Consider the following 11,900-nt stretch of genomic DNA (forward strand, 5'->3'; position numbering starts at 1 on the left):
TAATCAAATTTTTTATTAACTTTCATCACCTCATAATTTATTTATTAAATTTTTATATACTGGTTAGCTTATTTTCTTGCTTAGTTGTTTCAATTATTTTCAGATTCTTGTCACTATGTATTTTGGAATTAAATAATATATTAAATGTAAAAATATGATTTTTTAATAAAAGTTATTTTAAAAATAAAATGTGAAATTTATACCAATATAAAATTTTAACATGAATATTTTATGGCATAATTAATAATTCAATTTTAATGTAAATATTCAATATGACTAAACAATTCAATAATATAAATAATATAAATTGTGAAATTTAATTTAATAATATAAATAGTAGATATAAATAAAATTATTACTATTTATGTTTAGTGATTTTTTTTTGGATAATTTTGATTTTTTATTTGAGAGTAAAGGGTGAGAAGTAAAAGTTTAGGGGGAAAATAAAAAGTTTTAGAGAATAAAAGTTTGAGGGAAAGTAAATAGGGGGGAGTAAAAATTTTGGAGGGAAAATATTAAAAAAAAATTGGAGGGGGGAGGGTTTGGGGTAGATGGGAGGTGGGATGGGAAGGGGATAAAAGTTTTAGGGGAAAAGTGGGAGGAAGTAAAAATTGTGGGGGAAAATAAAAAGTTTTGAGGGTTTTTGGGAGTAAAATTTTGAGAAAAAAGTAAATGGGAGAGTAAAATTTTGGTGGGAAATGGATTTTGGGTAGATTGGGGGGTTGGGAGGGGAGGGGAGTAAAAGTTTTGGGGGAAAAGTGGGAAGGAGTAAAAGTTTTTAGGGAAAAGTAAAAAGGTTTGGGAGTTTAGGGTAAAAATGTAAAATATTTTAGTTTGATATTCGAATTATTCGAGTTATTCGAATTCGAAAACTCAACTCGATTCGAACTCGAATTTCGAAAAAAAATTTGAGTTGATTCGAATAACTCGATAAACTCGAATAACTCGATTCGTTTAACTCGAAATTAGAATTTTTTTTTCTACTTTTTCGAGTCAAATCGAGTTTTGCTCACCCCTAAACCCAGGTATGAGTTCTAAACCCTCTTCCTTTTGTTTTCGTTCTTCTTACTGAAAGAAGTAAACGCTGATACAAAAAAAATAGAGGAAAGGAAAAAAAAAGGAATCAGAATACGAAGGCCAATCACCTTTTGAAACTGTTGTTTTGTGTTTTTGATTCCTTTGAATGCTTTTTTTTTTTACATTAAATCTCTCTGCTTTTTTTTACATTCGTTCCTTTTTTTGTTCTATTGCAATCGGTCTATATATCGAAAAAAATACAGAATAATAAAAGGAAGAAAAATACAAAATCTGTCATATCTGTCATTCGCTATTTTCTTTTCTTCTTTTGTTTCTTTGTGTGCTGCGTTGTCCTTGTTTCATTTGCAGGTACAGTGTACGGAGGTGCGTGGCGTGGAGGCATGGTGCGCGTGCGAGGGCAGAGGTTGGGTCCTGGTTCCTGCGGCGCTGGGATCTCCTAGGGTTTTTCATTTCTGATTTTTCTTGTTGGGCCACTTCGTCATTGGGCTAGGGTTTTAGACATAAAAATTTTTGTTTTTATTTTTATTTTGATTTGATATATATTTTTATTAAAGGCCGGGCAAATATTGGGCCTTACAGTGTACATTTAAAGAAATAAATACGTCAATTTATATTTATAATGGATAAATATAATTATTTATGCATGGAATATATAAACATAAAATGATGTTTTATCATAAAGTATGTTAATAATTTACAAGAATTTGATCAAATCAAAATCTCATGTATAAAATTGTGTAAAATCAAAGTTCATATATACAATTGTACATTAAATCATAGTTCATGTATAGTTTTGATATTTATCCATTTTTTAATATGTTCTAAATTACGTAATATATAAAAATAACATAATATAAAGTATTATAAACTTAAAAACAAGCCGGACTTAGGTTTTGAATGTTCAAGTTTGAGCCTAACTCATATTTTAAATGAGCCTAAATTTTTTGTCCAAACCCATTTTTTTGAGTCTAATATTTTTACCTAAACTTTTTTAAATTTCAAACAAACCTTCGAGCCTAGATAGACAGCGTGGACATGATCAGGTTTACCTATCAAGCAGTCCTTGCAATACAATGTTTTGCTGTGTGGATGGTTTCTAGAGTTTACATTAATTTTGTGCTTTTATTCTTTCTGTCTAATTCAAGCATCCTTTTAATGGCGTTTTCCCTCTAAAATTCAGCTCAACGGCTCTGCCTATTCTAATTGGGTTTACCAAATACTATAAATCTATCTAGTTGGACTTAGTTAAGGTCAAATTAATAATTGATCGGTAAAAAAAAAACATCAATCAAATTCTATGACTTTTTAATAATTTAGATTTAAAAAACAACTTAGGCATGCATTCGTCTTCCTTAAATGTTGACAAGGATGTTAATAACACATCAAAGCCGCCAGCCATGCACATTTGTGTTTGATGGTTTGATTATGTCTAAACATCACCATCAGTTTCCTATCAGTTTGGACATTTCTTTCTTCTTTTATAGGAAAAACATTACAAAAGTTTGCATTTTCTATGAATTACGAAGTAAACAAAACATGTTATTGGGATGTTAAAGTAAAAGAGGGTGGTTCATTGATATGGGCTTAAACTATTTAAAGTAGGTCCAAGTAATAAAATAATGAATCATGGAGCGTTAGTAAATGTTTGGGCCAAGGCAGCTCCAAACACATCATTAATAAATAACACTTGCTATGAAATTTGATCATTTCAAGATTTTTGACTTATTATACAAGTCTGAACTTTGCTAAACAAATTGGCTTTGTCATCCAAAATACTTTTGAGCAATATTTTACATATTTTTAATATAATTTTTTTAAAAAAATTAAATGGAGAAAAGACTGCAAAGCTTTTTAAATAGAAAACCAAGCTCTAATGCTCTCTAAGAGAAATACCTCACTAAAAATTAGAAAGTAAAATGCTTGAGGGATGATTTATAATTTAGTGAGCTAAAGAGAGAGAAACATCAATATTTTTAAATATTTTTCTCTCACAGATTCTTTATAAATTATATACAAATTCAAATATTTTTCACATATATATATTTATTTTCTAGCAAAGACATTTTCTTTTCAAAATGAGCATTTCTCAATCACACCAATGCTAAACTAAGCGTTGATTAGATGGGAATGTTGGAATTCCACCAACTTTAGTGGAATTAGCAGCCACTACCTCTGTTTTTATTGTTACTTCCTACTTTTGCACAAACAACAATCTATCTAAATTCTCTCTATTTCTTTTTAAATCCAAAAAAAAAAAATACAAACTTCACTGACGTTTTGACTTTTTTTCTCTTAGCTCTGTGAATTTAAGAGGAAATGTAGCATGGAAACAAAGAAAGAAGATGAAAATCCCCTGAAAATGAGACATTTCCAGAAGCGGAAACCTTAAATCCCAAACTATAATTTGGTCAACCAGACAACATGAGAAGAAAAGGCCAAAGTGCCTCACAGATCGATCCTTCATTCACAATGATGGATTAAAAAAGCTCCTTCTCTAGTGGACCCCTTCTCACACCTACTTTTTCATGAGCAAGCTTTATATTTGTCAAAGTAGCCGTTACACCTCACCCTCTATTTCATTTATTCACAACCTCTTTCTCTCTCTTTCTCTCTAACAAGAAATCCGTGCCTTTGTTTTTGATCCCTTTCCTCTGTTTCAATCTTTCTCAAAAGGGTTCAGGAAATGATTCTCATTACAATGGCTGCTCCTATGCAAGAACCTGTCTTGTCAACTCCCTTATTATCATCATCTGCCACAACAAGTAGTGGAAGCATTAGCAGTACAAGCAGTGAAGCTGATGATAGCCCGCTTTCATCTCAACGATTTGTGGTTCAAGATGTCACCAAATATGAACTTCCCTGCAAACCATTACCTGGGTTTCAATCCTATAAATCACTGGCAATGCTGTCCGGGCATATTGGCTCAGTTTCTTGCTTGGCCTTATGTGGGGAATTCATCTTAAGTGCATCACAAGGCAAGGATATTATTGTGTGGCAACAGCCTGACTTGAGGCAGTTCACAAAGTTTGGCCAAGGTGATGGCTCGGTGAAGGCGCTTGTCACCGTTAGCAACAAGGTTTTCACTGCACATCAAGATAGTAGGATCAGAGTTTGGAAGGTGTCAAGAAGCACAGAGAATGTGTTTAAGCTTGTTGACACACTTCCTACTACAAAGGACTATTTGGGGAAGTTCATGAAGCAAAGCAATTATATCCAAACTCGGCGGCATCATAAGCGTTTATGGATTGAACATGCGGATAGCATTTCTTGTCTGGCAGTCTATAATGGCTTGATTTATTCTGGTTCATGGGACAAGACCCTTAAGGTGTGGAGGATATCTGATTTGAAGTGTATGGAGTCAATAAAAGCACATGATGATGCTATCAATTGCTTGGTAGCTTGTAAGGGAATAGTCTACTCAGCATCAGCGGATGGTAAGATTAAGGCTTGGGGAAAACAAGGGAAGACCTCTCATTCATTGCTGGGGATTATGGAGGATCACAGTGATATTTCATTGAATTCAGTTGTTGTTTCTGAGGATGGGAAGTGGGTGTATGGAGGAGGTTCGGATGGATCTGTAATGGGTTGGGAAAGGAATGGTGATTGCGTTAGTTGGAAATTGGTAAGTGAGACAAAAGCACACCACATGGCTATTTTGTGTATGTGCATGATGGGAGAGTTTTTATGCTGTGGCTCAGCTGATAAAACCATTGGTATTTGGAAACGAGAGGCTTATGGTAAACTTTGTAAAGTTGGGGTCATAAATGGGCATGAAGGACCAGTCAAGTGTTTGCAGGCATCCCCCTGTAATGTTGGTACTGGCTTCTTGCTCTATAGTGGAGGCCTCGACAAATCTATAAGGGTCTGGTGGGTGCCTAAAAACGAGGACACCTCTTAAGCAGCAAGCACACAATCAACACACACCAGAAATCTATTGTCTTGTAATGTTGCTGTGAGTAGTGAAGCACTGCTTCTTTCTTTTATTTGTTTGTAGTGCTTTAAAAGTCAATTTGGTTTAGTTCTGATTAAAGCTGTGAACACAGGGAAACAAAAGAGAAGTTGTTGAAGTTTATTTTGGGGTTCAAGTTACAGTGTGCAGTTTACTTAGGATGAAATTCTTCTTAGTGCTGTGTGATCAATTTTTCTTTTTCTTTTTGGTATTGTAAAGTGATTTGAAAGAAAGTTCAAGCAATACACTTTTTTTTTTAACTTCATGTGCATGATTGAGAATATAGCAGGTTTCTGTTGTTTGATTAAGAACCATAATTTATTGTTGGAATCATGTGTTTGCTAATCAAAGACAAACAAATCTGGTAAGAATAACAGAGACTGTTGGGAGTACTATTCCTTCTCAATTATAATTAAAATTTGAGTGACTGAATCAATGGCTGCAGAACATCTGAACATGGCATTGTTACCATTGAATATGACAAACTTCAAGAATAATTAGGAAAATATACATAGATTATAGGTATAAAAAACCCCTTAAAATCTCACTAACTCTTGAAGATAAGAAAGGAATCTTTACCTTCATTATATTGTGTAATTTGTTGTGCTCCAACTTGACAAAGTAAAATATTCCTCTGCTTTTGTTGGATTAGTAGACAAATTTGTCCTTTACTTGGGACTAATCAAATTGAAAAGCATTCATTTGGTCTACAATTAAGTATTGATTAAAGGCTTGAGATATTTTCCCTCTAAACCAGAAAAATAAAAGCAAAAAGCATAAAAGAATCAATATTGTAAGGGAAGAGTTGTTTATGTCACCATAAAGCAACCAATCAAGATTGTTGAACCAGCAAGCTGCGAACCGACAATCGCTCTACTTGTTTATTCTTATCCTGATAGCCTAATGGTGATCCTCTCTGTATAGGACCACATAAAGAACACCTTAAACATCCATAGATTCACGAAAAAGTAAGATGTCTTCTAAAGCAACAAAGTAAAAAGATGCTAGGCTGCCTAACCCAACAGTATTTTAATAACTTCATCTGTATATAATTTGTTTACAAGGATTTGGTATGCTATTTGTAGGTGCTAACATGTCCGGACCCTGAGATTATGCAAAGGGATTGCGGATGTTGGAATTTGAATATGAATTCTACTAGATACTATTTGACTGCATGATTCAACTGGACTAAGTTCTATGTTCAAATTCTAATCTTTCTTGATTGGACCACCTTTTTTCTTTGAGCCAAAAGAAAAGGACCACCCTTTGCTTTTGTGTTTTGTGTATTACTTGGGAATGTATTTCTTTGAATTATTATACAGTAAAGCAGAAATTTAAAAGCAACGGTAAGAAAACTTTGAAGGGATGTAGCCAACCCCCAACCATGTATGTGGTCTTTCAGAGTAGTCTAGTTTGAGGGACCGCTACACCAAAAAGTTGAAGCAAATAATTGGTTAAGCTCTTTCAAAAAGAAACATTTTAGAATTTGATTAAATTATGCACACCGAATTTGAAAAATAATTTTCTGAAACCTTATGAGAAATAGTATCAGATTAATAGGTCAAATGAATGTCTAACAGGCTAAATCTTTAAAAGAAAGGCAGATGAAAGTTTTGGCATATTATACCAGTTTTCAACATCTTGTCAAGAACAGTATCCTCTCACGGCTTTTTACTGAAGTTTTTATTCATCCAAAAGTAGTAGAAAGCCAGGACAATGTTCAAATGTGGCAAGTAAACAAATACAAATAAACAAACATGAACCAGATATATGAAAAATCAACACCTTATTGCAGCAGATTTTGAAGCATATATGCCCAACCTTCATCTATTCGGAAGTCTTTTTTAGTCTCGTTCTTGATCATGAGTAATAAATCTATGTCCTATGTGATAGCCCGAAATAGGGCCTAATCGGAATAGTGGTTTCGTAACCACAAATCCGAAGTGAAATAGTTTAATTTTATAAATTTTTATTAGTTACTGATTGATTGAAATATTGTGTGAAAATATGGATAGGAAATTTTAATGCTTTAGTGCTTAATTGAATTTTTAGGACTAAATTGAGAAAAATACAAAGTGTGTCTAATTAGTGATTAAATGACTTAATTGAATTATTGCATGAAATTGGAAGTGTTTATGTGGCAATTAGACCATAAATTAGTGTTATGGACACAAAAGGGTATTTCTAGAAAAATATCTAAGTAATGGGTCAAGGGCATTTTTGTCCAAATTGGGTAAAAGACAAAATAAAGAGAAAATAAGTGTCCATCTTCTTCAAAAAAATCAGAAGCTTGCTGCCGAAAGTTTCAGGTTACCATAGTTAAGGGTTTTGATTTTCCTAAGCTCAATTGTAAGTGATTTCTTGCCCCGTTTTTAATTATTTTCGTATTTTTATGCTTATTGAAGCTTGAATTTCATGTTTCTACCATTTAATTTAAATGAAATTAAAGTTTAAAAATTGACCCATTCATGATATAATTGTAAATTGATTAGTGATGTTAGATAATGAATGTTTGAAGTGTTAATTACAAGTTTTACTAGATGAATTTCAATGAAAAATGTTGAAAAAGGGCTAAATTGTGAAAGATGGTAAAGTGTGCATAAAGTTGTGATTTTGTGAAATTGAGGCCCGTTATGAGCATGAAATATGATTTAGTGAAGTTTGAAATTTAAGAATTTAGAGAATTTTATTTTTACGAGCTTAGGGACAAAAGTGGAATTTTTGAAAAGTTATGGGGAAAAATGTAAATGTGTCAAAATGTTGTGTATGAATTGTATTTGAATGGAATATTGATAAAATGTATTAAATTGTGTTAATATAGATCAAGAAAGAAGAAATAGTGCAAGTGATCGGGGAAAAAAGAAAGTTATCGACTAAATTACAAAAATAGTCGTTTTGCATCCGAGGTAAGTTATATGTAAATAATAGTTATATTTGTATAAATTGTGAATTATATTTGATATGTGAATTAATATTGAATGTGGAAGGAAAGTTGTTCATGAATTATTCAAGTGATAAAGTGTTGAAAATAAAGTGTTAAGTGTAAATTCCCGGTTGAACTTAGGAATAGAATTGGATACAAGTGACATGTCACTAGAGACCAGTGTTACAGTGTTACAGTGAGTCCCGGGTGCTGGGTGATCTAGCATGTGTTGCAGACACCTGACAGCTTGTGTGAGCAGACCCGTGGACATTTCCAGTGTTATTGATCAATGGTAGCTTCGGCTACATTTCAGTGGTAGCTTTGGCTACATCTAGTGGTAGCTTCGGCTACATATCAGTGGTAGCTTCGGCTACATATCAGTGTGGCACTTATGTGCTAAATCTCTACGTATCCGTATATATTCCAAGTGTTCAACGGGATTAATAATGAATTAAAGTGAATATGAAATGTTAAGTGTGAAAATGTATATGCAAGTGAATTGGTAAGATTGTGTATGTGTAAGTGATTGAAATTGCTAAGAAATGTTTTGATTAGTTATATGTTAAAGTGTTAATTATTAATTGAGTAATTATTGTTTACATGTAACTTACTAAGCTATTTATAGCTTACACATCTCTTTCTTTCCTTTGTTTTATAGTGATTTGAACTTGATCGAATAGTGGACCGTCGGAGCTCGTATCACACTATCATAACCATCTCGGTATTATGTGCTTTTCAAAATGTTTAAACTATGGCATGTATAGAGTCTTAATCATTTTGAGCATGTCCAAATGATATGGCTAATGTTAGCTATTGAAGTAGTTATTAAAGAATATGTTTTGGAGTTATGTATGTTTAAATGGTAACTAATTCAAAGAAGCAGTTTCTTTGACAACAGCAGTGATGTGAATGTGAAAAATCACCATAAATAGTAGAAATGGAATTAGAGGGTGAATGATATATAGAATTAAAGCTTATCAAGTCTATTTTTACATGAAAGAAACGGTGTAGGAAAAGGAATTTTATATTTTGAGATATTTAAATTTTAGTGAGCCAGGGTCAGAATGGTTTTTGAAGTCCCCTGTTCTAAATTTAGAAAATCATTATAAATTGTACAGAAATAATTATAGGTCATAATTTATATGTTTAGATTCCTTAGTGAGTCTATTTTCAAAATAAATTAATGGTAACCTTATATGAATTCTGTACAATTAGATATTTGATTTTTAGCGCCAAGAGGTCAGATCTGTCGAGCTGTGAAATAGGGGATACTTTAATGAATAAACTGTACTAATGTGCTAAGTCAAAAATTCTGAAAATTTATGGTAATTAGGAATATGAGTCTAGTTTCACGGAAAATTTACGGATTTAAATTTTGAGTTTCGTAACTCAAGTTATAATTAAATTAGTGACAGTTGCGCAGGTGGACAGTGTTGTTATGAACAGTAAATTTAATTTTAAAAGCAAATATTTATGCTCCGAATCGGTAAGTTAAATTGGATGACATCTCGTACTCGATTCCGGAGACGGTCTCGGGTAAGGGGTGTTACATCCTATATTGACATGAGGAACTTGCGCTATCTTGAACCGCTCTAGACCTTTATTTCTTGTGCAGTGTTGCTCTAGCAGAGGACATTGAGAAATATGCACCACCAAAGGTGAGGAGGTAGACCATCTTTTAGTAGAGATGTGAGCTTTGGGTAGTCTGAAATTATCAAGCTGGCCAGAGAGTTGAGGTGTCTGAAGCCCCTGTATATAGGTATCTCAAGTTTGGAAAATTTTCAATCATAAGTTGAGTTAGAGAAGAAGACAGTTTCATTCCTATCTCCTCCTGCGGAAAGGACTCAACATCTTGACATCGACAAACAGTGAGTTCTTCTAGAGAAGAAAGCTTGTGCACTCCCCATTTGAATATCGGCTTACATATATTTGTACCTCCGAGCTCAAGTGTTGTGAGATTAGGGGGTAAACCTTCTTCTGGGAAGGATATGATATTGGGATAACCAGCTATAAACAAGCGTTGTAGAGATGCAAGCTTGTGGAAGCAGTTGGGCAGAGCCTTAAGTTTTTCAAAGCAGCCGATGAATAGCAATCTCAGGTTGGCAAACAGGGAAACCTTCTTCAGGAAAGGAAACAAAAGTCCGGAGACTACCTATGTAAAATATTTTCAGGTTACTGAGGTTGTAAAGGCACTCAGGTAGTGATTTAAGATTTGCACAATCGAATATCGAAATGTATTCAAGGGATGAATCCTTATGAAATCTTTTAGCTACTGACTTCAACTTTGGACAAATAGAAATATCAAGGTGCGTAAGAGCAGATGGTAACTTTCACTCGGATGTCACTGTTTCCAGTGTTGTGCAAAGTGAAATGGTGAGGTATTGAAGGTAACTCCCCTCTAGCAGACTGTTAGTTCAAAACTTCGGTAAGGAAAATCTCGAACACATGATCAAAACTCGAATAGAAAAAAAAGAAATAGGACAGACTCTAAGGCGTGTATCAAGCCACTATCTTTAAGGTTATATTCACCCCTACCTACCTTCGGTGTGCAAATGAGTTCCAAGCAAATTAACCTCGAGGATACAATGAAGCCAATGACTATTTGTGTTTTGCACTGACGAGAATAGTCCACTATGCACTGAGCAATGTATAACAAAAACTCAATTTCTACAAAGGATTTCTGCAGTAATACTTTATAGAATAATCTAATAATATTAGAAAATGAAGGAAGGAAAGAAAGAAAGAATATTAGAATTTGTTGATATGATTTCCAAATGAAATCCCATTCCTATTTATAGGAATTTTCATGTCTCTTCATAGAGACATCTTTCAATAGGTGTCTTTATGAATAAATAAATAATAATTATTCATTTAATTTTGTAACTATTCAAATAATATTTTTTGAATAGTTATAATTCTGTTTTAAAAAATCAAATGATATAACTTTTGACCAATGACCAAAAGTTTTATCTTTTGATTAATTACACCTATTCATTTATAGTTATTGGGATACTATAAATATTTGAAAATGTTCCAACAATCTCCCCCCCATTTTCAAAATATTTAGATTTTGATATTCTTGGAAATCAATTTGCATAAATAAAGGTGTCTTGCGATTGAACATTCACTTGGTGAAAACATGTTAAAGTTAATGGAAATTGCATGGTAGACTAAGCTTTGAACCAACCATTCCATTTGATTAATTAAACACATCTCACACAATAATTTCAACATCGGTCAATGCATAGTATCTAGGGACACTATTATGGCCATGTGTCTATGTTCTCTTTTCATGAGTGCTGTCAGAGCCAAGCCCTTGAGCTCCTAGAAGCGGCCACACTTCCACTCACATAGGTGGATCCCATCAAAAGTGTTCTCGTAATTATAACACTCTAACATATTTATGTTATGGGTCCATTAAGAATACATTACTCATCCTTCCCTTATCATTACGGGTACCTAGCACTTCAATCTTAGGATGGATTTATTTATAGTGCTAACAGTCACATACTAATGATGTACTTTGTCTCATTGAACTCAAGACTTGACGTTATACCAAGCGTTGAGTCGAGTTTCCATCATGGGTGACTCTAATTAATAGGCTTGAGTCCCATCCCTTTTGAGGTCCTTTTTACTGCATCTCTAGTAAGACTTTTTGTCAAAGGATCTGCCAAATTTTCACTTGACCTCACATAATTAATAGTGATCACTCCATCAGAGATTAATTGTCGGACATAACTATGTTTTAATCTAATGTGTCTAGACTTTCCATTATATACTTGGCTATATGCCTTTGCTAAAGTAGCCTCACTATCACAACAGATAGAAATAGGTGAAATTGGATTAGGCCATAAAGGTACATCATAAAGCAAATTTCTTAACCATTTTGCTTCTTTAGATGTAACGGCTAATGCAATAAATTATGTTGCCATGGTGGAATCAGTAATACATGTTTGTTTCTTGGAACCCCAAGAAATGACTCCTACACCA

At 33.3% G+C, this 11,900-nt stretch overlaps 1 protein-coding gene across 1 annotated transcript; it reads left to right on the forward strand.

Annotated features, from left to right (window-relative positions):
• The first annotated feature begins 3,451 nt into the window (after positions 1-3,451).
• Positions 3,452-5,247, forward strand: LOC107948733 (protein JINGUBANG). The gene is made up of 2 exons (XM_016883371.2): positions 3,452-4,990; positions 5,082-5,247. Exon 1 carries the CDS (start codon positions 3,722-3,724, stop codon positions 4,934-4,936), a length of 1,215 nt encoding a protein of 404 aa, XP_016738860.1. The 5' UTR covers positions 3,452-3,721; the 3' UTR covers positions 4,937-4,990; positions 5,082-5,247.
• The last annotated feature ends 6,653 nt before the right edge of the window (positions 5,248-11,900 follow it).

This window comes from Gossypium hirsutum, chromosome D04, assembly GCF_007990345.1.
Source record: "Gossypium hirsutum isolate 1008001.06 chromosome D04, Gossypium_hirsutum_v2.1, whole genome shotgun sequence".
NCBI classification, from domain to species: Eukaryota; Viridiplantae; Streptophyta; class Magnoliopsida; order Malvales; family Malvaceae; genus Gossypium; species Gossypium hirsutum.